This window comes from Gymnoscopelus braueri (genome assembly GCF_963280865.1).
Source record: "Gymnoscopelus braueri genome assembly, chromosome: 10".
Classification (NCBI taxonomy): domain Eukaryota; kingdom Metazoa; phylum Chordata; class Actinopteri; order Myctophiformes; family Myctophidae; genus Gymnoscopelus; species Gymnoscopelus braueri.
In genome coordinates, this window is record NC_137611.1 from 55,199,125 (window position 1) to 55,223,852 (window position 24,728).

A 24,728-nucleotide genomic window follows, 5' to 3' on the forward strand; every position below is an offset into this window, starting at 1 on the left:
TTGTGGAGATAGAAATGGTGGTCAATATAGGCCACTAGGGTGCCGCCCCACCTCTCCCAATCCTATCTTCATTGAATTAAGACATCACCAAAATTACTATATTCTATATTTGAAAATAGCAAGCTAATAAGGTAAATATTATACAGTTAATAATTGTATGAGTAAAACTCATTGTATGAGCATTGGATATCGTCGCTGTCGGACAGAAACCCTTTTTTTTTATAAATCAGTGCTTTTTACGTCTGTGTGTGTGTGTTTTACAAATATTGAACCAATGAAAAGTATTAAAAAGTGCTTCTGACTAAACCTCCTAAATCCATTGGATCCTCAAAACTTTGGAGATTTTTTCGTCATTGATTAAAATGACGAAGTCAGACGGAAAAAGAAACCTCCACATTAATGGTAAAAAAAACTCCTATGTCCACATGAGCTTTATTTGGATAAAGTGATGAAAGTATAAGGCCACATTCAAGTATCTGACCATGTATAAAGTCAACTTTGATGTTTGTTTGAACTTTGTGTTGTTGTTTTTTTCCCTGAAAAGTTAATATTTTGGACATAGCTGGTTTCTGCCCGACAGCAGAGATATACAAACAGAGCGTTACTGACCCCGATTGCTGGAACCTCAGCAGCGTTCATCTCTCCGACGCGGACCAGGTAGTTGACAAAGTCCCGGGCAGCGTTGGACTGAGCATCTTTCTTGTTGGTGGAGTTTCCCATGCCTGTGTAGTTAAAACCCTCCACACGTGCCTGAACAACACAACAACAAGGTTTCATTTAATACCCTCCCCACACACCTGAAAACACAAGGAGGACCTGGAACGTACAGTACATTATATAGGGCTGTGCTCAAATATCGATATAGAGCGTGCCAAAAATCCTGAAGGGGGCGTCAACAAGTGTCTTTTGGTAGCAGCGGACATCTTTGAGGGGTATAAACCAGGTTGACTTAAGTTAACAAACATGTCTGCCACGCCCCCCGTGGTGACGACGCGTTGGCACGCTCTATACGGCAATATATCATATCGTCAGTGTCCAGCCGGGACCAGCTAACTCCTTTTTCAGTTTTTTTTTTTTTTTCATAAATCAACGCTATTGAACCCCCTCTACATCTGTGTAATTTTTTTTAAATAATAACATATGAAAAGTATTAAAAAGCGCCTCTGATGAAAACTCCTAACTCCATTGGACCCTCAAACTGTCCGTCAAAAACAAACAACTCCCCCCTCCTCTCAGGCTCTCGAGAAGCTCTGCTCTGTATGAGGCAGACAGGGAGAAGATTTTTCAATGCTTTTGGGAGAACATAAACTGGGAAGAGAAGAGAATGTATGTGCAAGGTTTGATAGATGTCACCCCAGTAAAGAGGAGAAGGGTGTCTTCACAAAGGTCATCTGCTCGTGTTTTCTTTTTACATGTTAATGGACAGAGAATGAGTGTGTGCAGGAGTTTGTTTCAAACATCTCCAAGAGCTCAAGGAGATCATGCCAAAAGACTTTCACAGCTTTTATGACAATCTAAAGCACTAAGAAACACCCACCACACACACACAACACACAACAGTGTGATAATAAAATGTTGATAGGTATATGATAGGTAAATTCAACTGTGGTCCAGTGTAAAGCAAAGTAAAACAAAATCTTAGTACTTCTTCCACCACTGGTTAATCCATTGATTTTATAATAACAACACAGAAGCATTGAGCATTGAGCACCCTGTATTTATCTTACTGTGAAATCAATGATGAAAATATTTAATGAAAATAAGCCAACCAATCAAACAGGAGAAAACAGGCAATGACGACATCATTCAGAGAGAAACAAAAGGTCTTACCTCACACATAAACTTCTGTCGGTTTTTATTTCCTGCTGCTCTGATGTCATAGGTGGGCGTCAGCTTCTTCTTCCCCAGCCACGCGTACAGGAAGTTCTTGATGTCGGCCATGTTGGCGCCGCCGTGTGGGTCTACAGCTCTGTTGACCTGCAGCCTGCGGGGGTCAACAGGAAATGATGTCAGAAACGCACCAACACACAGTGTGATGTCGCTATGATGAGTTCAGCTGATTTGCTGCTCAACTGTCTGGAAACAGGGAATACGTTTTGGTTACCGTACCCCCCCCCCACACACACACACACACACACACACACACTTTAACCTCTTTCAACCTGGTATCCCTATTTTGGCCATGTCATATAGATGGCATTTTCCAACATGTTAAATTCTTGCACAGGCTGTAAATAAACAAACAAACAAACAATGATTTAACCAGGGGTCTTTAACAGGGGGTCCGGGACCCCTAAAGGGTCCTCAGAGTTTCTACAGAAGGCCCTTCAAATTGTTGTGTGATACAGTGGGAAGTCTGGGAACAACATTTTTCGCCAAAAATAATTATGTCATGTCTGAAAATACTCATGAACACAAATCCAAAATGTTATTAAATATGTAAACAAAAAAGCATTTAATTTACACAACATTTATAATAGTGCTGTCAAATTAATCTATGCAGCCATCAATCTATCTATCTATGGATATACAGTATACTAGGGCAGCCATAGCTGAATGAGTAGAGAGACCACCTAGAAAACAGAAGGTCTCAGGTTTGATTCCTGGACCCAGCCATGTGTCAAGGTGTCCCTGAGCAAGGCAATTAACTCCTAACTGCCCCCCCCCCCTCCAAGCTGGAAAACTGAATTAATCCTGCAGTATAAAAAAGGTGTTATTATTTATTATCTATCTATCTATCAACCCATAGTCACTTTGAATAAAGAACATATGCAATGCTTCAAAGCTAGTCTCACATCTAACAGACACTGATGAGACAATCAGCTAAATATGGAGAGCTAGCTTTAAAAGCCGCTTTTTAGAGTTGTATGGTAGGCAGAAAGCCTTTTTGAATCTCCCTGGATGATGAGGCTATATTAGCCTTGGATCAATACTATTACTATCATAGATGTATTTGATCGATTCTGACTAGCTGTAGTATACAACCCTCGTAGACGTATTTATGATTCTGACGTCAGATTGAAGACGTCAGAATCATACATACGTCTACGAGGGTTGTATACTACAGCTAGATTCTGACATCAACTAAAGTCAGACTAAAATACATCTATAATAATATAGATCCAAAGCTACTGGATCACATTGGAAATGAGCCCTGGGCCTCAGGGCTTATTTGTGTTATCCTTTTAGCACCATTGTAAAATCACTGTACTATTTGCAAACTGTTAATAACATAATCAATCAATCAAAAGCTATATATATCGTCCGCAGCGGGCCGCTACACTATATACACATGTAGCCTATTGTCCGACCATTAATTCCTAAATCTATACACCTCGTCCTGGAGCTACAGTCGCCTTGGATCAAGCCTATCATGGATGCATTTTATAGATTTTTACGTTATCATAGATATGCAAATGTAAAAATCGATGTGATAGTCCTGAATCTGATCCCAGGCTAGAGCTGCAGTAAGAGGAGGTCAGGTCACACATGATGCAGGACTCACTAACACACATGATGGACTGGAAATGCAAGGCTGACGCGTTTAGCATCATAGATGTATTAACATACACGCTGATGCTACATGCTAATTACAACACTTTAAAAAGGACAGGGTGTAATGTTAATAATAATAATAATGTGGGTTAGCTAGTACATAGATATATCCATAGATATATATAAAGGCTAGATGACTCACCCGCGCTGCTGGCCAATGGAGTACGACGTTGCCACATGGCGGCCATCTTGAAACAGGCATTCATAACATTATGTCTATGGTGCATATACTTTAAAATAACCATAGCGTGCTCAATTTTCATCCGATTTTCAAACGGTTTGGTGTGTTGTAAACACCAAAGATGTAATAAAATTATAAAATTATAAAATTATAAAAAATAAAAAAAAACGTGATTACAATTATAAGTATGCAGTATAATAACTACATCTTTGGTGTTTACAACACACCAAACCGTTTGAAAATCGGATGAGAATTGAGCACGCTATGGTTATTTCAAAGTATATGCACCATAGACATAATGTTATGAATGACTGTTTCAAGATGGCCGCGGTTGAGCTACGCTTGCGCCGTCCCCTTGAGCCATCTAGCCTTTATATATATCTATGGATATATCTATGAGCTAGTAGGCTAGCGTTAGCTAGCGGTGCAGTGATATATGAATGGACGTCTAACATTACGTCAGTGTTTCAAACTGTAAATAAGTGTAATGACGACGACTAAATGTTTAAATATTATTACATTAAATGAACCGCCAAACATTCGGTGTATTTATTTACCCAGTGAATGAAGTTACACACAGTCCTCTGTTACAACGAACCGAAAGCTTCTTATTCCGCGGGGAGCCACTTCCTGTTCTACTCCTACATCCGTTTCCGGACCGGTGGTTTCCGGCCACAGACTGCTAGACAACGTGGTGCTTTGGCGTTGCTGCCTCTCACAGGCGGTTTGGTGAACTGCTCTTACTCATGTCATGCAATACAAAGCCACTTATGTGTGAGTAATAAATAGATAGGATAAATAAACAAACAAACAGATAAACGGACTAATTTATTGAGTTAAAGTGTAGTAAACACACACACACACACACACACACACACACACACACACACACACACACACACACACACACACACACACACACACACACACACACACACACACACACACACACACAATTCAATTCAATTCAAAGGGCTTTATTGGCATGAGAAAACATACGTTTACATTGCCAAAGCAGAAAGCATAATACAACAATACAGCAATACAATCAAAACAAAAAATATGTACATTTGAAAGTCAGAATCTTCAATAGATCAATTTCTATGTACCAAGATCACTGGGTGCAGGTATAGTGCCGGAATATACCCAATGATTAGTCTTTAGGGTGGTTGTGTTCCGTTTGATATCCTTTTCCTATCACAGCAACTCACGAATCTTGCTGCTGTGTTTGCACATTGTTGTACTTCGCCCAGCAGATATGGGAGTTTTTTGTCATTGGTCATGTTTTCAAAATCTCCGTGTGTGGTTGTAATCTGTGGGAAGTATGTGTCTCTGATGTCTTGGTACAATGGACAGACGGTTAGGAAGTGTAGCTCGGTTTCCACTTTATTTTGTGTGCAGTGGGTGCATAGTCTGTCTTCTCTCGGGATACAGGTCTGCCTGTGACGACCTTTCTCGATCGCAAGACTGTGCTCACTGAGTCTGTACCTAGTTAAGATTTTTCTTTGTTTTGGGTCAGTCACGGTGCTCAGGTATTCTGCCACTGCGTATTCTCTGTTTAGGGCCAGATAGCATTCTAGTTTACTCTGCTTTTGTGTTGCTTCTTTCCAGTGTGTCAGGTAGTTTTCCTTTTGATGTTTTATAATTTGGTTTAGTCCAATGGGTTTTCTATCTCGTGGTTCTGTTTGTGTTTGTGCCCGGAGTTCCAGGGCCAGCTGGCTGAGGGGGCATCTCTCTAGGGTTTCGCTGTGTGTGAGTGCCTTATTATGGAGTGCATCTAGGTCGCTTTCTTTTAGGTGGTTGTAGAACTTAAGTGCTCTCTTTTTTATTTTGATAATTAGTGGGTATCGTCCTAATTCTGCCCTGCATGCATTATTTGGTGTTTTTCGCTGGGTACGGAGAATGGATTTGCAGAATTCTGTGTGTAGGGTCTCACACACACACACAGGCGCGCGCACGCACGCACACACACACACACACACACACACACACACACACACACACACACACACACACACACACACACACACACACACACACACACATACACACACACACACACACACACACACACACACACACACACACAGGCACGCGCACGCACACACACACACACACACACACACACACACACACACACACACACACACACACACACACACACACACACACAAAATAACATCCTTTTTCACAATTGTGTGATAGGCAATAACAAGAAGAAAAAAAACACATGAGATATAAAGTTTAAATTGTGGAATTGGAATTGTGAGAACAAAATGAGATATAGGCCTACCGGTAGACTAATTTAGCAACTTATTTTCTAAAATAAAGGCAGGGGTACACGCTATGGCATTTCACCATATAAATAAATTGTCTCTGTGGTTTCAGAGACAATTTTTTTATTAAATGGCTTATATTTAAAACTACGCACCACCAAACCAACACGATTTCAACATCCAAAAAAAAACCTCAGCCCGCTCTCTGCACCTAACAGACCAGCTTCATGAATTGTGAAGTCGTTTCGACTTGACGTTGACTTGTCATGTCTCCAATGATACAGACACCTTCGTATTACTACTACACCCCATACTTCCAAGCACTGGGGATGAAGGAGGATGCTGCCACTGCATCAAGCAGTCTCTCATCTTGGAACACCACTAACCAAGACAGTGATCAAGGCGCATATCCTGACTGAAGATGACTGCATAAGAAAGGTGGGGACCAAACATGCAGCTATGGCTTCTGACCCAGTAGTATCTAACAAACTTTGGAGAGGCAGACACCTTGACAGAACAAGAGAAGTACTTGGTATATGTCTGGACTGGGCAGGGGCCAGGTCAAGTACAACTGTTGAGATGTTTGTTTGACCTCAGGGTAGAAAACTATACCAGGGCCAGTGCTGGAATTAATGCTCTCCCTCCCACAAGTAGCGTGATCAGAGGCCACATCCCACGAGGTGCCACCTGCTTGCAGGACGTTTATCTCTAGAAACCTTTAGTTTTTAGTGGTTCACTTCACTCACCGAGCGAGTCACACCGTGCTTTCATTTCTATTCTCTCTCTCGGTCAATGTGCGCCGATTTCTGTTTGCTAAACCTTGCAGCGCCAGTGGCACTGCTACGGTTCCAGCTCCAGTCAGTCTGTGTCCTTATCTCTTAACTCTATGGTAAAACGCTTCCTCATTTGGCCAAAGGTGAAAATGTGCTCTGTATAGCTCCATTATAGTTATACACCATAAAACATGGGGAATCTCATATTTTGTTATAAAGTAGGCCATGATTGGCTTGCAGGCATGATTGGCATTTGGCCGTGAATATAATACTGTATGCCATGCTGTATCAGATATCTAACAATGTTTTAACATGTAACGTTTTACAGGTACATTTGTTTCTTGATTTGAACAGATTTTATGAAGTGAGATAACTTGATCATATAACCAATATCAGACAAGAAAAAAATACAAATTATAAACTCTCAGAGTACCCCTAGGAGCCCCCCAAAGTACCCCTGGGGGGCTACTCGTACCCCATTTGAGGAAGAACTGTGCAAGAAGGTCTTTGTTTGTCCATGCAGAGTAGGCAGAGTAGGCAATTGCCTAGGGCACCATGAGGCTGAGGGGGCACCCACCAAGCCCAGATTTTTTAAATAATTAAAATATTTGTGTATTATTTTTATAGAACACATCATTATCATCTGTTTTTACGTTTGAAGACCCCTGTCCAGGACAGGCTTCAGACACGCCTCCTCATGACTCAGATCTGAACCCATTTGACCTACTTTACCTCAAGTGTCTCAAACTAAAGATATTAAGACCTTTATTGCTAGAAGGATGCATTCCAGATAATGTAAATAGTGCTGCGTTCATCATTAATTGCAATGGTACAGTACAGTATATATTACTGTACATGGGAATGCGTGCACTCAACAGCCACCCATGTGAATGGCAACCACATGCACAAAGCTGTCAGCACAGCACGTAAGTCACATTTCTTTGACATAAGACTTTCAGAGGTCTTTTGACTCCAGTTGGTTAGGGCCAGCCGGCACTGTCTCCCCCACCAATAAATCATTGCTTTTCCACTTCACATTTAGTGCAGATTAGCCACTTTTAGTGCAGATTAGCCACAAAACTTTCAATGCTATGCTTATTTATGGAATTTTGGCTCTGAGTGCCACAGCAAAATTCATTGTAAAAAAAAAAGTGCTTAGGAGCCGAGATACAGCCTTTTTCAGTAAGTAGTTAAACAAAGAGTGAATGGAGCAGCAAATCTTAAAATCATCATATCTTGGGTTCTGAACATGTTTTTCCCCCAAAAAAAAATAAAAAAATAATCATGACGTCTTTGACGTCATGTCATGTGGCACACAGGGCGTCAGGCCACGTGACGTCTTTGAGGTCATGTGGCACTGAATGAGTTAACTGAGGTGTGGTCATTTCATGAGCTTTTGCTAGCTTAGTTTGTACAGAGTCAGGTTAATTGTTTCACCCCATCTTAGGACCCAAAAGCAGAACTCAGAACCATATTAACAAGCAATACGTATTTTATTCAACGTTATCTGAGGAGCTGAGGCACATATCTCCACATCCATATTTATAGGGTCCTTCATATAATATCATATAACCATGTGATTATTGTGTCAAACTGTTCACTGAGGAACGTTTCTCTCCAGTATGGATACGCTGGTGTCTCTTCAGATTACTTAATTCATCAAAACTATTGTCACACTGTTGACAGTGGAAAGGTTTTTCTCCAGAGTGGATGCGCAGGTGTGTCTTCAGGTTACATGACTGTCTGAAACTCTTGTCACACTGTTGACAGTGGAAAGGTTTTTCTCCAGTGTGGAGGTGCAGGTGTGTCTTCAGGTTAGATAACTGACTGAAACTCCTGTTACACTGCTTACAGAAGTAAGGTCTTTCTCCGGTGTGGATGCGCAGGTGTGACTCCAGAGAATGTAACTGACTGAAACTCTTGTCACACTGTTTACAGAAGAAAGGTCTTTCTCCGGTGTGGATGCGCAGGTGTGACTTCAGAGCATGTAACTGACTGAAACTCTTGTCGCAGTGTTTACAGAGGTAAGGTTTTTCTCCAGTGTGGACAAGCTGGTGCGATTTCAGGTGAGATAACCTGCTGAAACGCTTGTTGCACTGTTCACAGAGGAAAGGTTTTTCTCCAGTGTGGACAAGCTGGTGCGATTTCAGGTGAGATAACCTGCTGAAACTCTTGTTGCACTGTTCACAGAGGAAAGGTTTTTCTCCAGTGTGGACAAGCTGGTGCGAATTCAGGTGAGATAACGTGCTGAAACTCTTGTCACACTGTTTACAGATGTGGGGTTTCTTTCCTGTGTGAGTCAACTGATGAGTCTTCACTTCTGGCTGAGTTAAAGTCTCTGTAAACTGTTGATGACTGTGATATGTTGGTTCATCTGTCTCTCCTTGTTTGTGGCTGGTTACAGCGCTGCTGGTGGTGATCTTCTGACAGGCTGCTGAGGTCATCTGTCTATTGCTCAGCATTTGGCTGTAGAGGCCATTGTGGCTCCTCTTCATGTGTTTATGGAGGTAGAACTCAGATGTTAAGGCACATGGACACTCAGAACAGGGGACCATGAGTATGAGGAGATTGGGACCTCATTCCTTCCAGGAGCGGTAGTCCATTGTCAAACATGCTGCTAAACATGCGCTGTGTTTGGGATGGAGTCTAGGTTTGTTGCTTGCTGCAAGATTTGTCCTATTCTCTCTCTCTCTCTCTCTCTCTCTCTCTCTCTCTATCTCTCTGCGTCTCTCTCTCAGAAAACTAATTCAATCTCTCACAGCACTTGAATAAAGTGGAAGTCTGACTCTGAAGTAATTTCCACACCTTATATAGGCTGACCAGAGATCAGGGCTGACAACACACACAAATACAGACCATTGCCATGCATACCTAAAAACACCGATTTGTGCAGGGGCTGCAGTTTGTGCATGTGTTCTGTACGTGGCAGAACACTCACACGTTCCTCCACGGTATCAGTCTGGACTTCGGCCCATAGGCAGTGTATGAGAAATCAGAAAATGACCGGGCCAATCAGTGACTGCGTTTCAACTGCTGACCGTACAACAGTGAAAAGCAGCCCCTGATTGGCCCGGTCATTTTCTGATTTCTCATACACTGCCTATGGGCCGAAGTCCAGACTGATACCGTGGAGGAACGTGTGAGTGTTCTGCCACGTAGTGCGTGTGAGTGTTCTGCCTCAGTCATTTTCTGATTTCTCATACTCTCTGCCTATGGGCTGAAGTCCAGACTGATACCAAGGAGTGTGAGTGAATCCATATCATCATTCTGGCAATGCCAGGCTATTAAAATTGCACCAAATTGCTCAGGGCTGGCACTGTGCCCATGGATAATCTCACTAATTGCTGGACCAGCATCAGCATCATATTTCTTGTGAACGTTAACAATACACCAAAGAAGCAATTCCCATATATATGTACGTATATCATTTATTAAATATATATGTATCTTTAATTTCTTAATGGAAGTCAATGGAGGTCGAATTACGGTGTCATACAGTATGTCATGGAGACATGGATACATCACAGATGATACATCACAGATGACATGAAGTCTCAGATCCACATGGAAGCCATAACATTGCTGTCCTGTTTTTGGGCGGTGTAGCCGCCCCTATAAGTGGGGTTGGGACATCTCATTAGTATTAGTTTCCTGCACTGTGATTGGCCCAGCTGGCCCAGTTAGCTGTACTGTGATTGGCTGACTCTATTGGCTGACTCTTTTCAGCACTGTGATTGGCTAGCGAGACACATGATGACATAATAACCTATAAATAAGATTATGGACTTCCAAAAATCAATTTTTCTTTTCAAAAAATGTATTTCTTTTTTGAAGTGAGCTTCCATCACTATGATGACCACTGTGATGACCACACCGCCCACTTCACACTGGGTGTTGATTTTTTGTCTCTGCCAGGCCAAAGGCGTGGCAGGGCTTATGTTTTGGCCCCCAGTTCGTCCGTCCGTCTGTGTGTCCGTCCTTCTGTCTGTGAAAGGCAGTTCTCTTGCATCGTTGACCCGATCGACGTGAAACAGTGCACACACACTCCATGGATGCCAGAGCAGAGCCTCAGCCATATCAGTACACATTATCTCTATAGTCATGTGATCAAGACCGATCTGTGCGATTTACATAATTATGCCATCCTGATTGGCTAAGATTAGCATCTAAAGTTTGCAGAAGTGGCTTGTTTTGAACAAAATGCCTCTAATCATAAACACAGCATCGATTGCCGTGAAATTGCCGTGTATTAATGATTATTAAAAATAGATCTAACAGATGGAATCTGATGAAATTAGATAAATCTGAAAAAGACTTCACAGCTCCACAGGTCCACAGCTAATCTCGCAAACTATCCTATATTAAAATTGGGTTTTGGGCGAGCGGACGGACGGACCACGGCCACGTCATGACTCAGACATAACCATAAACAAACCCGATACGCCCATAGCCAGGACCACGCCCACGTTACTATGACTTGGGCATAACCATAAACAAACCCAATACGCCCATGTATAGGCAGGACCACGGCCACGTCACCATGATTCAGACATAGACAAACCCGATATACCCATGTAGTAATGACTCAGTCATAACCATATGCAATTGAGGATGAAAATGAGTATCTGCATTACCCATCTACAGTATGTCCATTTCACACAGTGAGTTGGTGAGGGAGCAGGAAGCCGATTCCCACGCTGAAGGGGCTGTTCTATCTTATTCTCCCCAAAAATTTGGTGAAAAATTGTGCAACAGGTGTACTTCATTGAGAATTGAGTGCTGCTGTGTGTCGCATGGCCAAGGGTTCATTGGAGACCCCGTCTATCAAATTGTCATTCCCCTTCCCTGATTGTCTCAGACTCCACCCTCCAAACCAACACTGCAACAGATTAATTTGCACACGACTAATTTAGCAACTTTAAAAAAAAAAGGATTTGTGCGGTATGCTGAATAGGAATGAAATCCTTTATTAACATTTCTCTTCAATGCCTCCATCTGTGGCAGGGCCACACACTATGGCATTTCACTATACTGTACACAAATAAATAAAAATACTGTATGAACACGGAGCAACGTAAATGACAGGCAGCTTTTATTGTCAACAAACACTGAACAGACAGGAAATGATGCAACATGTCTGACATGATGGAACACATCGAACAAGATGATTTGTGCAACAAGAACAAAAGAAAACGAAATAACTGATATTTATGTTGTGTCTTTGTTGATGCTGTGTTTATGTTTATGCTGTGTTGATGTGTTTATGTGTATGCTGTGTTGTGTTCATGTTTATGCTGTGTTGATGTGTTTGTTGCGTTATGTTGTGTTTTTGCTTTACGTTGAGTTGTTGATGTCGTCAGATAAACGAGGGTCAACAGAAAACAGCAGTATCTTAAAGGAGCATAACAGTATTTTTGATATGTGGGTCATTTGTCACTCTAATGATTTCATTCCTCAAAACTGTTTTTTTATTTATCTTTATACATTATTGAGACATATCGGCCTGTTCATGATAGTGTGATGCTTCTCCAAACAGATCTTAAACATCTCAAAATCACACGCGACTTACATCAGTTCATAAATATGATATATGCAGATGTTGGTGTTCTCACTTAGATGTAATCATTTATGTCCATAGTACAAGTAAGTCCCATATGCATATACTGTATATACATGGGACTGTGGGGGAGGTGAGCCTATGAAACAATGGACCTGAATTATGAAATCTATATGAGAACACCAACATCAGAATAGCATTTTAATTAATTTGATGTGTTTAATATGTTTTGAGAGGCACCTGACTTCAATAATGACAAGGAATAGACCAACAAAAAAATGTTTTGAAGAATGAGATCCTGCCAAAGTAAAGCCAAATTTATACTTCGTCATACGACCGTGTCGGAAGCCAAAAATAAACGATGTACAAGCTCATACATCGGTTATTTTCAGTGCGTGACAGTCATGTGGAGCATAAATTGGGGTTAAAGGTCGAGGTCCGTACATAGTTGGGAGCGTTTATTTTCTGAGATTAATTCATATACATTTAAACTGATGTTTGTAGAAATACATTCACACAGAACTTGAGTATTATGCGACGATACAGCGACATAACTCTGAAATAAGATTGATTTTTTTTCACCTCAAATAAATGCATCCACCTGTATGAATGAGTTATCAACAAATTAATAGCTTGATGTGAAATATTTGCAATGCATTTTAGGATTGTTTGTTCGTCTCGCACCCAGTAAGTAAGGACCTTAAGATTGGCAAAAGACTCACATGTCGATAATAACCGGTATGTAAACAGTAGTTTGCAACAGTTAAGGTCAATTACAAGTACAAAGGTGGTGGGCAGGATTCACAACAGTATAGGAATAAATTAAATGTCCTTTTAATGCAAACTTTTTTTCGTCTGAAACCCAAAAAACTGGCAAAAAAATATACAGTATATATTTATATAGTAAAACCGGGCAGGGAAAAAAAATTAAAAGGTTCCACTCTGCTCAGCGACAGCGAATGAAGAAACAACAACGACAAAATAAAACCGTAAGTCTCAAATGAAAACAATTAAAAAAAAAACTAAACAAGTGGGGTTAAAAAACGGAGTGCATACGTTATGTTTTATTAGTTTGTTTTTGGTTTGTTTCGTCCTGCAGTCGCGGCTTCTCCAGTCGAATAACTCCCATCTGTTCTCCAATGTGCTTTAATCCTTTTGAATTGTTGGAAATCGAAACCCCCACTTGGTCTAAAAACATGGACGTCTATGGGGTGATTTATACGTAGTTTCGCACAGAAAATAGCCAATCTATGAGCTAACAATGCGTTGCACCGCGACACGCTGTGAGCTTATAGACGGGCTATTTTCGGTGCACGAAAAACCCACACGCAATTAAGGGTGCGTTCGGAAATATGTGCTGAGAATCTGCTCCTATTTCTGAGTGCTCTGGTTTTGTCATCATAGAGAGCTCTGTTATCAGTACATTTATCAACAGTCAGAATAGATACTCATCAACTAACGATGGCATTGTCATATTTGAAAATGTATTCAATTAATCCCATGTATAAACATGAATATTACATGTTTTGTCACATGTTAGATGCCTGTTGAATATTGCCTAGACACCAAACAAGGTGCAACCAAATCAGATTTACAATGACTTCCTCCGTTGTTCATACACTCTGAACAACACTTTTCACTAATTCATCAGTGTGATCACCCACTGATCAGAACGATCAATGAATCACAATTTCCCAGCGACCAGAGAGTCCCAATAAAAAAGAAAAAGTGGAAATGTGTAGCCTACTTTGTAACTCCATTGACTTGAAATTTGGGATGTGCAACCTTTTGGGGATTTTGATTCCTGTGTTTTATACGTACACTGGATTTTGAGTTTAGAACTCCACTGAGAAATCCTATTGTTGATGCGCAACATATTTTTCCAACTCGGCACTGTCAGAGCGTATTCTCGAACACACCTTTGTCGCGCGTCGGTATTGCGCACCGAAAGTAGCCGATCTATAAAGCGCTTTACGGTGCGCGACGCCGACATTCAACTAAGTACAAACCAGGCATCCGTCCGTCCAAAACGACTTCTCTTCACTCGCCCCCACACCTTAAAATCTCTTTAAAACACAGCGTCTCTTCTGGCTGCAAACGGCTACTGTAGCTCAGCATTATAAAACATGTTAGCATCACTGTACACCAAATACAGATAGAACCTATGTACAATACATGTTTATAGATATATAACTATACATATATCGATGCCGTCGGGCAGGAACCTTGTATCTCCATATCTCTTTTGCGTAAACTGATGCCCTACTTCGTCATACAAGAGTGGCGCACAAAAGTAGCGAAAATAGTCGAACTACAAGCTCACAACGCGTCGTGTTGTGAGCTTGTAGATCAGCTATTTTCACCATTTGAATGTTCTTTTTTTTAAATAATAACAAAAATACAAGACATACAAGGTTTCCACCCGACAGCGACGATGATCTATTATTGTATCTAGACATTCTTTGTAGACCCGACAAGTCCAGCCAGAGTCACAGAGCCTCCTGTACGAGAAGAGAGGAGGGCGTGTTCTGAGCGCGTGTGTGCGGCCGCGGGGGAGGCGACGCCCCGCCCACCGGGGTTCAGTGACTTCGTCCGTCCGTCCGTCCGTCCATCCGTCCGTCCGATCAATCGATCGATCGACCGACGGACGGATGGATGCATTGACTAGCAGCTGCTGTTGCGGAACTCTCCGTTCTCTGTGATGGACAGCTTGGTGGGGTTGCTAGGCGACTGCAGACCGTTGCGGAGGTTCTGGACGCTGTAGCGCTCCTTCACCTGCGTCAGGGCTGCCATGAGGCGAGAGTTGGCCGCGTCCAGAGAGCTGATCCTCTTCTCCTGGTGGATGGAAGGGGAGAGGGAGAGGGATGGAGAGAGAGAGAGAGAGAGAGAGAGAGATGACACCATTATCAACCTGTGGTCATATGTTATTATATATGTCTTATTAACCCATTAAGACCTGAGGCCGATTCTACAAATCCTCTCTGTGGAGTGGAAACCTCATATGTCCAAAACTGTTACTTTTCAGGATTCAAATTCAAAAATAGCAAAAGTAGCAGCTCTACAAGCTCAAAACGCAGCACGTAGATCTGCTACTTTTGCAGTTATTTTATTTTCTTTAGTCCGACGCTGTAGTATGATCAAGTAGGGCAGTTATTTACGAGAAAACACTATAAGTTAGAAGATAAGAGGTTTCTGCCCGACAGCAACGAAATGCCTTCTAAATCCTAAGACCCTAAAAATTGAAAACGACACAGATGCTTTCCCGGTTTTAATGGGTTAAAACCACTTCACGGAGGCAGATAATGGTCAAAATGAGACACGTTTACCTGACGTTACCCCTACAGTCATTTAAACTCTCTATTCAATCCGGGAACACATCTGTGTCATTTTTTAGATTTCTTAGGCTATTACAAAATAACAGATCTACAAGCACAGAGTGCAGCGCTACGAGTTCGTAGATCCTGAAAATGTGTGCACATTTTTGAATATATTATCATATTTATTATTATAACATTTTTAACTCAAATCTTTGTTTCCGGGGGGTCCCTCCCTGGAACAAAATATTTTGAGATGGGGGGGGGTCCGTGGCCAAATACATATAATTTTGGGGTGGTCCTTGACATGAAAATGTTTTGAGAACCACTGATATTATAGCAACAGAAGTTTTAAAAAAAAAACTGTTAGGATTTAGAAGACATTTGTAGAACCACCAGAAGCAAAGATTTGAGTTACAAATGTTCTCTTTAAATATATATTCAAAGATTTGCACACATTTTCACTATTTTTCAAAAATAGCAGATATACAAGCTCATAGCGCGGCACCGAGTGCCACGTTATGAGCTTGTATATCTGCTATTTTTGAATAGCCAAATAAATGTAAAGTGACACAGATGTGTCCCCGGATTGAAAGGGTTAAAAGAATAACAGCATGACAGAACCAATGCAAAGACTTTAGGGTGTTTCTTTCATATTGGAATATATATTTCAGGATATATTTTCAAAGCCGTGGATGCTGCTGTTCACACCCATAAATACATAACGGCACCGTCTTTAATATAAAAGGTTAATTATTAATGGTTGAAATAAAAATTTAATTTAACATTCTGAATAAACATTGTCTCTTTCTTGTGTTCACTTCTGCCATTGTCGTTCTGATAAACCAACTGAATTTGACCATTAAAGCTACATTATGTAACTTGTGTGTGCAAATGAAATGCTTTTTTGTCTAATCTGTATGTATGTTAATATGATGAAGTATATCTAACACAGTTGCAGTGCTTGTATTTGGTCTCCCTGCTTTTCTATTGAGACTTTTAGATCCTGTGGTCTGGAAGGACACCTACTGGTTGGCAAGTGGTATTGCATGAAGGTTAAAATGCAATATTTGCCCTGAGCGAGCCGGCAGGACAATACAGGATTACCACTGTACTATTTGCAAACTGTTAAGAAAGCATACATGGGAACTGGCGGCCCGGGGACCACATGCGGCCCCCACCTTCACTGAATGCGGCCCGCAGGTTAATATCCGATTACTGATATATTATTCATTTCAGCTGTTACAATTCCAAACATGCAATCATGACCCGCTTTAATTACTTCAGTCTATATTAGTAGCTTAATAATCTCTCAAGAACAGATTCTGCACTGCGTTGGAATCTGTCGGGGAGGTTCGTCATAACGTGTGCGCATTCAGATCAGGAAGCGGGCCGCGCTTTACCCAATCAAATGTAGTGGGCGGGATTCACATGTCCGTCGATCTTTCCCCCTCGAAACAAACCCAAACTAATTTAACAATAGCGTCCGCGAAGCAGACAAAACCACGGAAAGATATTCACATTTTAAATTACTCTTTCATCATAGAAACAAGTGGGCTTATAACCAAAACGATCCATGTTCTCTGGGAGAAGTGGTGTTAGTGTTCCGTGTAGAAATATTGTTAGTGGGAATGAAAACATAGTGGCACCCACCGGAAGTGAAAGCTGAAGGCAGACCTCTAAACCCCGGTTTCCTTGCACACTGGTGTCACGTTTTCTTCCGCCCAGAGCCAGACATAGAACAAACAGCAGAGGTCGCTGTTTTTCATTTTCAGTTGGATTTGGGTTCCCAGATTGGTAGCTTAACTCATTGGCCACCATTATCGCATTAACGCGATCTAATAAATAGCGCGCTTGGCCGCCAGGATCGCGTTAATGCGATCTATGGTCTTTATTGATCTTTATGCTCTGATCACGCTATTCTGTTATGAATCAGGCTAAGTTTCAGGTTCCACTTACTTCAACCACCACTGCATCCGGTTCCATGACTTGGGTTCCGTTTTCGGTTTTACATTTTTCCCCCCAGTCATTTTCGACCATAATAGGGAAACAAACGGTTTTTCACACGCTATGAAAAACGATCGGAGACCTCCCCTCCTATAATCTATGGTCTGGGTGACGAACAGTCATCCCCGTTGTGTATCACAAAGTAATTTTCGCCGATAACAGAATCTGAGACATTTCACTTCCGGTTCATGTGTTTCACTGTGTGAGTGGGTCTGGGAGGGGGCGAGTGTGTCAGCGAGCCGATCAAGCTTGGTATGTGCTGCTCTCTAGTGGTGGAACGATCAAAACGATTCAAGTGTCAAGCTAGACTTTCTATATGTGAATTAAATAACAAAATAACGAAACAAAAAAACACGAAAATCGCTGGCAAGGGCTGCTATGAACGAGGTTTTAACTCTGGCAGTCAATGAGTTAATGACTAGTATTAAAATTCTATCGTCTTTTTTATGTCCAATGTATTTGTATTTAAGTTCATAAAGTTAACATAAGTATAACTAAATGCATTTGAAATTCAATACAAATGTTACTTTTCAGGTTTCCAATAAAAAAAATTGCTAAAAGAAATTCAAAACGCGCCGCACTGCGACACGTTTTGAGCTTGCAGAAGGGCTATTTTTGCTACTTTTGTGTGACATGGAATGGCGGAAAAAGTTAAAATACGGAGAGACAGTATATGTAATGTGGCCCTCTGGAGTGAGTGTGGAAATATAGTGGCCCAATCCATCATCAAAGTTGCCCACCGCTGTAATAAAGTTTTCAATCAATCAATCAATCAGTTAGCTTAGGGCAGGGCTACTCAACTTAAGATGGCTCAGGGGCCACTCAGCAAAATACCAAAAGTCCAAGGGGCCGCAAGCTAAAAATGACGGTCCTATTTTGGATTTTTCGATTTTGTAACACACTACACATTGTTATTATCATATTCTTTTCACTGTACCTGTTTATTTTGTGTGTATGTCCAGTGGCATCAGTTCAGCAAAAGCTAAGGTATGGCAAGGTTAGGGTTGCCAACTCCCAGAGATTGAAATAAGGGACACCAAATATTGGGGGTCATACCCCCCAAAAAACCCGAAATGCATAGAAAACTATGCATTATACCTGTAACAATTGACGCACCTGTATGTATGTCTGTCTGTTTGTTTTTGATTTTTTTTTTAGCAACCCATATATTTGAACGGAAATGTATATTTTTATCCTGTGCTTAAAAAAAAAAAAGAATACTCAACTACCCGGGCCGCGGGTTGAGTAGCGCTGGCTTAGGGTGACCAGACATCCCAGTTTGGCCGGGATTATCCTGAGTCCGACAAAATATCTTGGAAACACTAACTATGTCCCGGGTTTCAACACTGAATAGAAAATTGTCCCAGTTTTTGCCACAATTAAAATAATAATAGTTGTTCTCAGCGGTTGCATAGATGTTTATCAAGTTCTGTTCATGTATATGCTCTAACCAATCACAAAACATGAATGCATTCATTGTGTGTCTCAATTCAACGCTGATGCGTGCCAATCAGTTGTTGCCTGTATGGTGTGTAATCTGCGTATACATGTGTGCATTTACGTGCACAATGATTTAAGGGTCCCGGTTTGGGACGCTGAAAATATGGTCCCCCTAAGTCATTTGGTTCTCAAAGTGGGGTCCGGGGACTGGGGGTGTTCCAGGGGGTCCCCAGCAAAAGTAGTTAATATAGCGTTAAAATAATTTTAAATTCTTTAACACAAATCTTCTCTTCTGGGTGGTCCCTGGCAGCACAAAACATTTTCACATGGGGGTTCGCAGACAAACACATCAACTTGGGGGTCCTTGACACGGAGTTAGCTAACTGGCTAGCTACATAATGTAAAGAGACTGAGCTAGCCAGTCATACGTCTCTTCCACTCAGATAAAGGGAGGGCAGTGTAGCCATGGAGGGGGGGTCTGCGAAATGGGCTGGTGTGAAAGGCATGCACGTGGTCATGTGACACATCTCCAGCAGAATGATTGGACGGTGGGGATGGAGGGGAGGGGGGAGTCAAAAAGAAGCCAGTCAACCAATAGCCGGGCTCCAACAGAAATGTGATCAGCTGGGAGTGCAAACGCAATGACACACACGCAAACGCACACACAAACACGTCAGGAGTGGACTGATCTGTACAGTAATCAGTGTGTGTGTGTGTGTGCATGCGTGCATGAGTAGTTTGTTTGTGTGTTTGTGTGTTTGTGTGTGTGTGTGTGTGTGTGTGTGTGTGTGTGTGTGTGTGTGTGTGTGTGTGTGTGTGTGTGTGTGTGTGTGTGTGTGTGTGTGTGTGTGTGTGTGTGTGTGTGTGTGTGTGTGTGTGTGTGTGTGTGTGTGTGTTCACATGTGGTTGTACTCATCAAACAAGGCCGGCCAGTATCTATAAAACCAACCAGGTGGGGGGAGTGGGGGGGCGGGGGTGAGGACGGTGAGTGGGCGGGGCTAGGCTGGGGGCGGGAGCTACATTTACATTTACCTGATTGGACGACCTCAGTCGCTTTATTGACCTGGAAGTCACATGGAACAGTCTGTCAACAGCATTATGCCTGTACAGTGGCCTCGCTCGAACAAAAACTAGCAGATCTGCAAGCTCACAATGCGTTGTGTCGTGACTCTTGACACCATGTGAACTCGCAGATCTGCTAGTTTTTTGAGCGACACCATAGTACCACGAAGTATAAATCAGTCTCCAGTGACCCACAGACAGTGTTGCCAAGGCTGCTTATTATTTTGCCGCCACTTTGGCTTGTTTTTGTTTTTTTTCAAAGTTGGAAAAAGTGGTTGCAGGTTTTTGGACTCATTTTAAAAATGCTTGTTAAGAACATCTAACCAGCAACCATTTCTATGACATATATGTGATCCTAGTTTCCTGAGGCACTACACTCTCTCTGCATTTGATGTTGCGTGTTTACCTTGCTTATTGTAAGTCACTCTGGATAAGAGTGTCTGCTAAATGCCTGTAAATTGTGGCCAACAAGATGAAGAGAGAGCATGAAGGATGTGATTATCATCCATCTGTAAAAAGCTGATAGAATATGCAAAGAATAGTCAAAAGAGTCCAGGCTGGGAAACATTGTCATGTATGTAGTGAGCGGATTCTACTCTTTTTCATACATCCATCTAGAACATTATGATGTAATGTTATATCTATAATATTATGATGTAATGTTTACCTGGGCATCAATGATCTTCTGTTTGGCGTCTATGACAGCCTGCATCTCTGCATGATCTCTCCTCAACTCCTCCTCTACTGCCATCAACCTGCACACGCACACGCACACGCACACACACACACACACACACACACAATTAGAGAGATTTGTTTGGCAGTGGTGGAAAAAGAAATCCACTTTTTTACTTCTATCACTACTTTTGGTAGTAATACCAAAATAGTCCATTAGAAGTAAAAGGCGTGTTACAAAAAAAACTGCAAAAGCGAGGCACTGTGAGCCGAATAGCCGATGTATAAAATAGGGCTAGTGGTTGATATTTTTTTGTTTTTGTCGCATTCCTAAGGCAATAATTTGATGACCGTCAGCGGTTCCGGTAGGAGACACAAAGAGTCTCCTTTGTGTCTCCTACCGGAACCGCTGGTCATACAATTATTGACTTAGGAATACATCAAAATCTAAAGAATATCCATGAATTCAAGTCTCCATGGGGTGACTAATCGATAGAAAAAAAGATTTGTTTTGGTGAACTATCCCTTTAAGTTCAAAATTGGAAGACATCTTCCACCAATAGTGGTGATGTGAGGTTAGTTTTAGCCCTTGTGGAGAGGCCCCCAGCTAGCGAGCCCCCCAGCTACGTGCAGAATGCAGATGGGTTGGTGTTGGTTTCCCCCACCCAGGACATGCTAGAGGGGTGCAGTGTTAATTTTGAAAGCAAATTTTGATTTAGTTTAGTCATAGCCTTTGGAATAAAATTTCATTTAGTTTTAATCTATATTTTATTCATCGGAAAAGTTGTAGTTTTAGTCTAGTTTATTCGACCAAATATCATAAGATTTTAGTCGACTAAATCTACAGTTGATTTGAAAATGTATTTTGGCAGGCCTTGATGGCGTCCTCCTAATGGCAGACTTTACACTTGGTTGCATGCTGAAAATAGCCGTTCTACAAGCTCACAACGCGCTGTGAGCTTGTAGATCGGCTATTTCAGAGCACAACGGCGGAACACAACCAAACATAAAATGACTTTTGTCTTTTCGGTCTACTGGATCTCTTCTCCACTTGTAACATTTTAGTCATTGCTTAGTTTTTATTTAGTTTTCGTAAGTGAAAAAAGGTAGTTTTCGTCATAGTTTTAGTCGCTGAAATGAACACTGGAGTGGGTGGAGAGATACCTGCATATGACGCTCTTCATCTGGCTGTCCTTCTCCTCCTGCTGGCGGCGGAGGCGCTCCTCACTGTCCTCCAGGCGACACTTGTACTCCAGCAGGAGCTTGTGCATCTGCTGCTCCTGGGCCAGGAGGCGCCGCTCGTACTCCTCCAGCCTCCTCCCCGACACGCGCAGACGCTCCTTCAGCTTACTGATCTCCTGCTCATACTGAGAGGAGAGGGGAGGACAAGAGAAGGGAGGAGAGGAGGAGAGAGGAGAAGGAAGAGGGGAGGAGGAGAGGAGAGGAGAGGAGAGGAGAGAGGAGAGGAGAGGAGAGGGGGGAGGGGAGAGGAGGGGAGAGGAGAAGAGAAGAGAGGAGAGGAGAGGAGAGGAGAGGAGAGGAGAGGAGAGGAGAGGAGAGGAGAGGAGAGGAGAGGAGAGGAGAGGAGGACATGGTGATAATAAGTAGTGTAGAAGGGGTTGTTCATTTGATTGATTGATTCATCTTAATTTGCGGAATATCTAAAAGAAAAAGTATGTAAAACCATAAATGGAATAATAAATGAAATGAAATTGATTGATTGACAGGTCTGATCAGGTACCTTCTCAGTGGAGGTGTGTCCAGTGGGGGGCGTGTCCTCCTCCTCCTGGTATTGGCCGTTGCTAAGCACCCAGGCTGCCGTCCGCTCCACGGGCGACATGCTCACTGACTCCACCGGAGACTGCACCTGGAGGTCACAGGTCAAAGGTCACGCATGAGAGAGAGAGAGAGAGAGAGTGTGTGTGTGTGTGTGTGTGTGTGTGAGAGAGAGAGTGTGAGTGAGAGAGTGTGAGTGTGAGTGTGTACCCTACCTGCTGCGTTGTAGGTTTGTTCCTAGCAGGTACAGGACTGTCCACAGCGGGCCGGGGTGCAGGCTGCGTGTGCGTGGGCGTCTGCACGGGTGTCTGCACGGGTGTCTGCACGGGCGTGTGCACGGGCGTGTGCGTTGGCGTGTGCGTGGGCGTGGGCGTGGGGGTGTGCGAGGTTGGCATGTGCGCCGCCGGCTCCGTGTTGACGCTGCTGCAGTTGCTACGCAACGACGAGCTGTGAGGCAGCGACCTCTGGGTCCTGACCCCGCCCCCTGCTCCCACTCCGCCTCCGGCCACTCCCACCCTGACGATGTGGGCGGTGCCGGCGGCCGCCCCGCCCTGCCGCGCCACGGCCACGGCGGTCGGCGCGGCGACGACGGGGGCGGGTCTACGGCCAGGCGCGTTGGAGCCGCGGTCCTCGCTGTGCGCGGTGCTCCGCCTACTGCCCGCCTCCTCCAGGCTGCTGTTGGAAGCCACGCGGCCTCCCGGCCGCCCGTCGTCCGAGTCGTTGTTGTTGCTGCTCTCCGTGCTCAGGTTCTCCGAGCTGGAGGCCGCGTCGTGGTCCGGTCGCCGCGGCAACAGCGAGGGATGCTGGTTGCTGAGGTGATAGACAGGGTTCTGGAAGGACAGCGGCTGGAGGCTGCAGCGATGAGAAGAGCGATACACTTTATATACAACAGGGGTCTTCAACAGTGGTGTAAAGTAACTAAGTACAATTTTGAGGTATGAACCCCAGCGGTTTCATAACACTGTCAGAGCTGCTATGTGGACTTCCAGTCTGGTATATAATTACAATACTGATGGTTCTCACACTTTTCAATTTCAAGGACCACCATAACTCTGAGAGTCCAGTTGGAACCCCCTCAAGTCACCCAGAGAATCCCTGGACATCACTTTGAGAACCACCACTAACCACCAATAACATGTATGCAATACCGTATGTCTGATTGAATTTGTGTTTACATTTTTTTTAATATAATACATTATATCGATTTTTAAAAATATATAAGCAACCATCAGGGGCGATCATACTGGAGATAAATATTCTGTGACTACTTGAAATGGTAAGAAAATCACTGGCAGTCTGGGCTTTATTTATTTACTCTGGCAGTGGATGAGTTAAAGGGTTAATAATCATATCTTAATGGGTTAATAATCATGCTAATAAAGTATTCAATCAATAAAAAAAAAAGCCCTACCTGCGTTGGTGATGCTGTTGGCTCAGGGAGGTGGGGGGCAGCGGCCGGCGGACCTGGGGGGCGCTCTGAGGCAGCACCTCCCTGACCGGAGGGGGCGCCTTGGCCGGGTGCAGCAAAGGCTGCGAAGGCGTGGAGTGGGTGGAGCTAGTGGAGTGGTGGTGGGCGGGCTGGTAGTTGAGGAGGTGGTGGTTGGAGTGGGGGGGGAGCGGGGGCCCGATGGAGGCCTGGGAGCCCCCCCTGCTGAGACGAGGAGGAGGGGGCTCGTGGAGAACCAGAGACCCCTTGTGAGAGTGGGTGTCCTAGGAGAGGAGAGGAGACAGGGAGAGGAGAGGAGACAAGGAGAGGAGAGGAGACAAAGAGAGGAGAGGAGACAAAGAGAGGAAAGGAGACAAACAGAGGAGAGGAGTCAAGGAGAGGAGAGGTGACAAAGAGAGGAGAGGAGATAGGAATCTCATCAATAAAGCCTGTAGCACGCACTGGAAAAAGTGTTCATGCCATTACTATTTCAACAAACCAACCAAATGTTCATCAGTCCCAAGAAAGAGGGATCTACCGCATCTAATAACAATCAAATACGTTTACTACTGATTCAGGATTCAGGACTGATTAGACTTAACATTTTGGTTAACACATTGACTGCCAATCGCATAGATCTACGCGAACCTATTTAAAGCCGCCACGTGCCAGTCGCGTAGATATTA

The 24,728-nt window shown here is 43.1% G+C and overlaps 3 protein-coding genes across 12 annotated transcripts in view; 1 reads left to right on the plus strand and 2 right to left on the minus strand.

The window, feature by feature from the left end:
* The window catches only part of dhx9 (DEAH (Asp-Glu-Ala-His) box helicase 9), a 45,122-nt gene extending 40,750 nt beyond the window's left edge, over positions 1-4,372 (minus strand). The window contains exons 1-3 of the mRNA XM_080439232.1: positions 4,294-4,372; positions 1,831-1,984; positions 610-750 (exon numbers count right to left, since the gene is read on the minus strand). Of these exons, the coding sequence (XP_080295358.1) occupies positions 610-750; positions 1,831-1,941 (252 nt within the window). The 5' untranslated portion in view covers positions 1,942-1,984; positions 4,294-4,372. The remainder of the gene's footprint in view (positions 1-609; positions 751-1,830; positions 1,985-4,293) is intronic.
* Positions 1-24,728, plus strand: part of lamc1 (laminin, gamma 1) — a 327,165-nt gene that overhangs the window by 298,450 nt on the left and 3,987 nt on the right. The gene's annotated exons all lie outside the window — the stretch shown is intronic.
* rasal2 (RAS protein activator like 2) overlaps positions 11,856-24,728 on the minus strand; it is a 112,693-nt gene continuing 99,820 nt past the window's right edge. For 9 of the 10 annotated variants that reach the window (XM_080439574.1, XM_080439573.1, XM_080439572.1 and 6 more), the window contains 6 exons: positions 24,028-24,326; positions 22,832-23,468; positions 22,582-22,707; positions 22,005-22,207; positions 20,833-20,920; positions 11,856-15,177 (listed from right to left, as the gene is read on the minus strand). In XM_080439574.1, coding sequence (XP_080295700.1) covers positions 15,007-15,177; positions 20,833-20,920; positions 22,005-22,207; positions 22,582-22,707; positions 22,832-23,468; positions 24,028-24,326 — 1,524 coding nt within the window. In that variant the 3' untranslated portion in view covers positions 11,856-15,006. The remainder of the gene's footprint in view (positions 15,178-20,832; positions 20,921-22,004; positions 22,208-22,581; positions 22,708-22,831; positions 23,469-24,027; positions 24,327-24,728) is intronic. The other variant, XR_013933870.1, reaches the window with a different exon arrangement.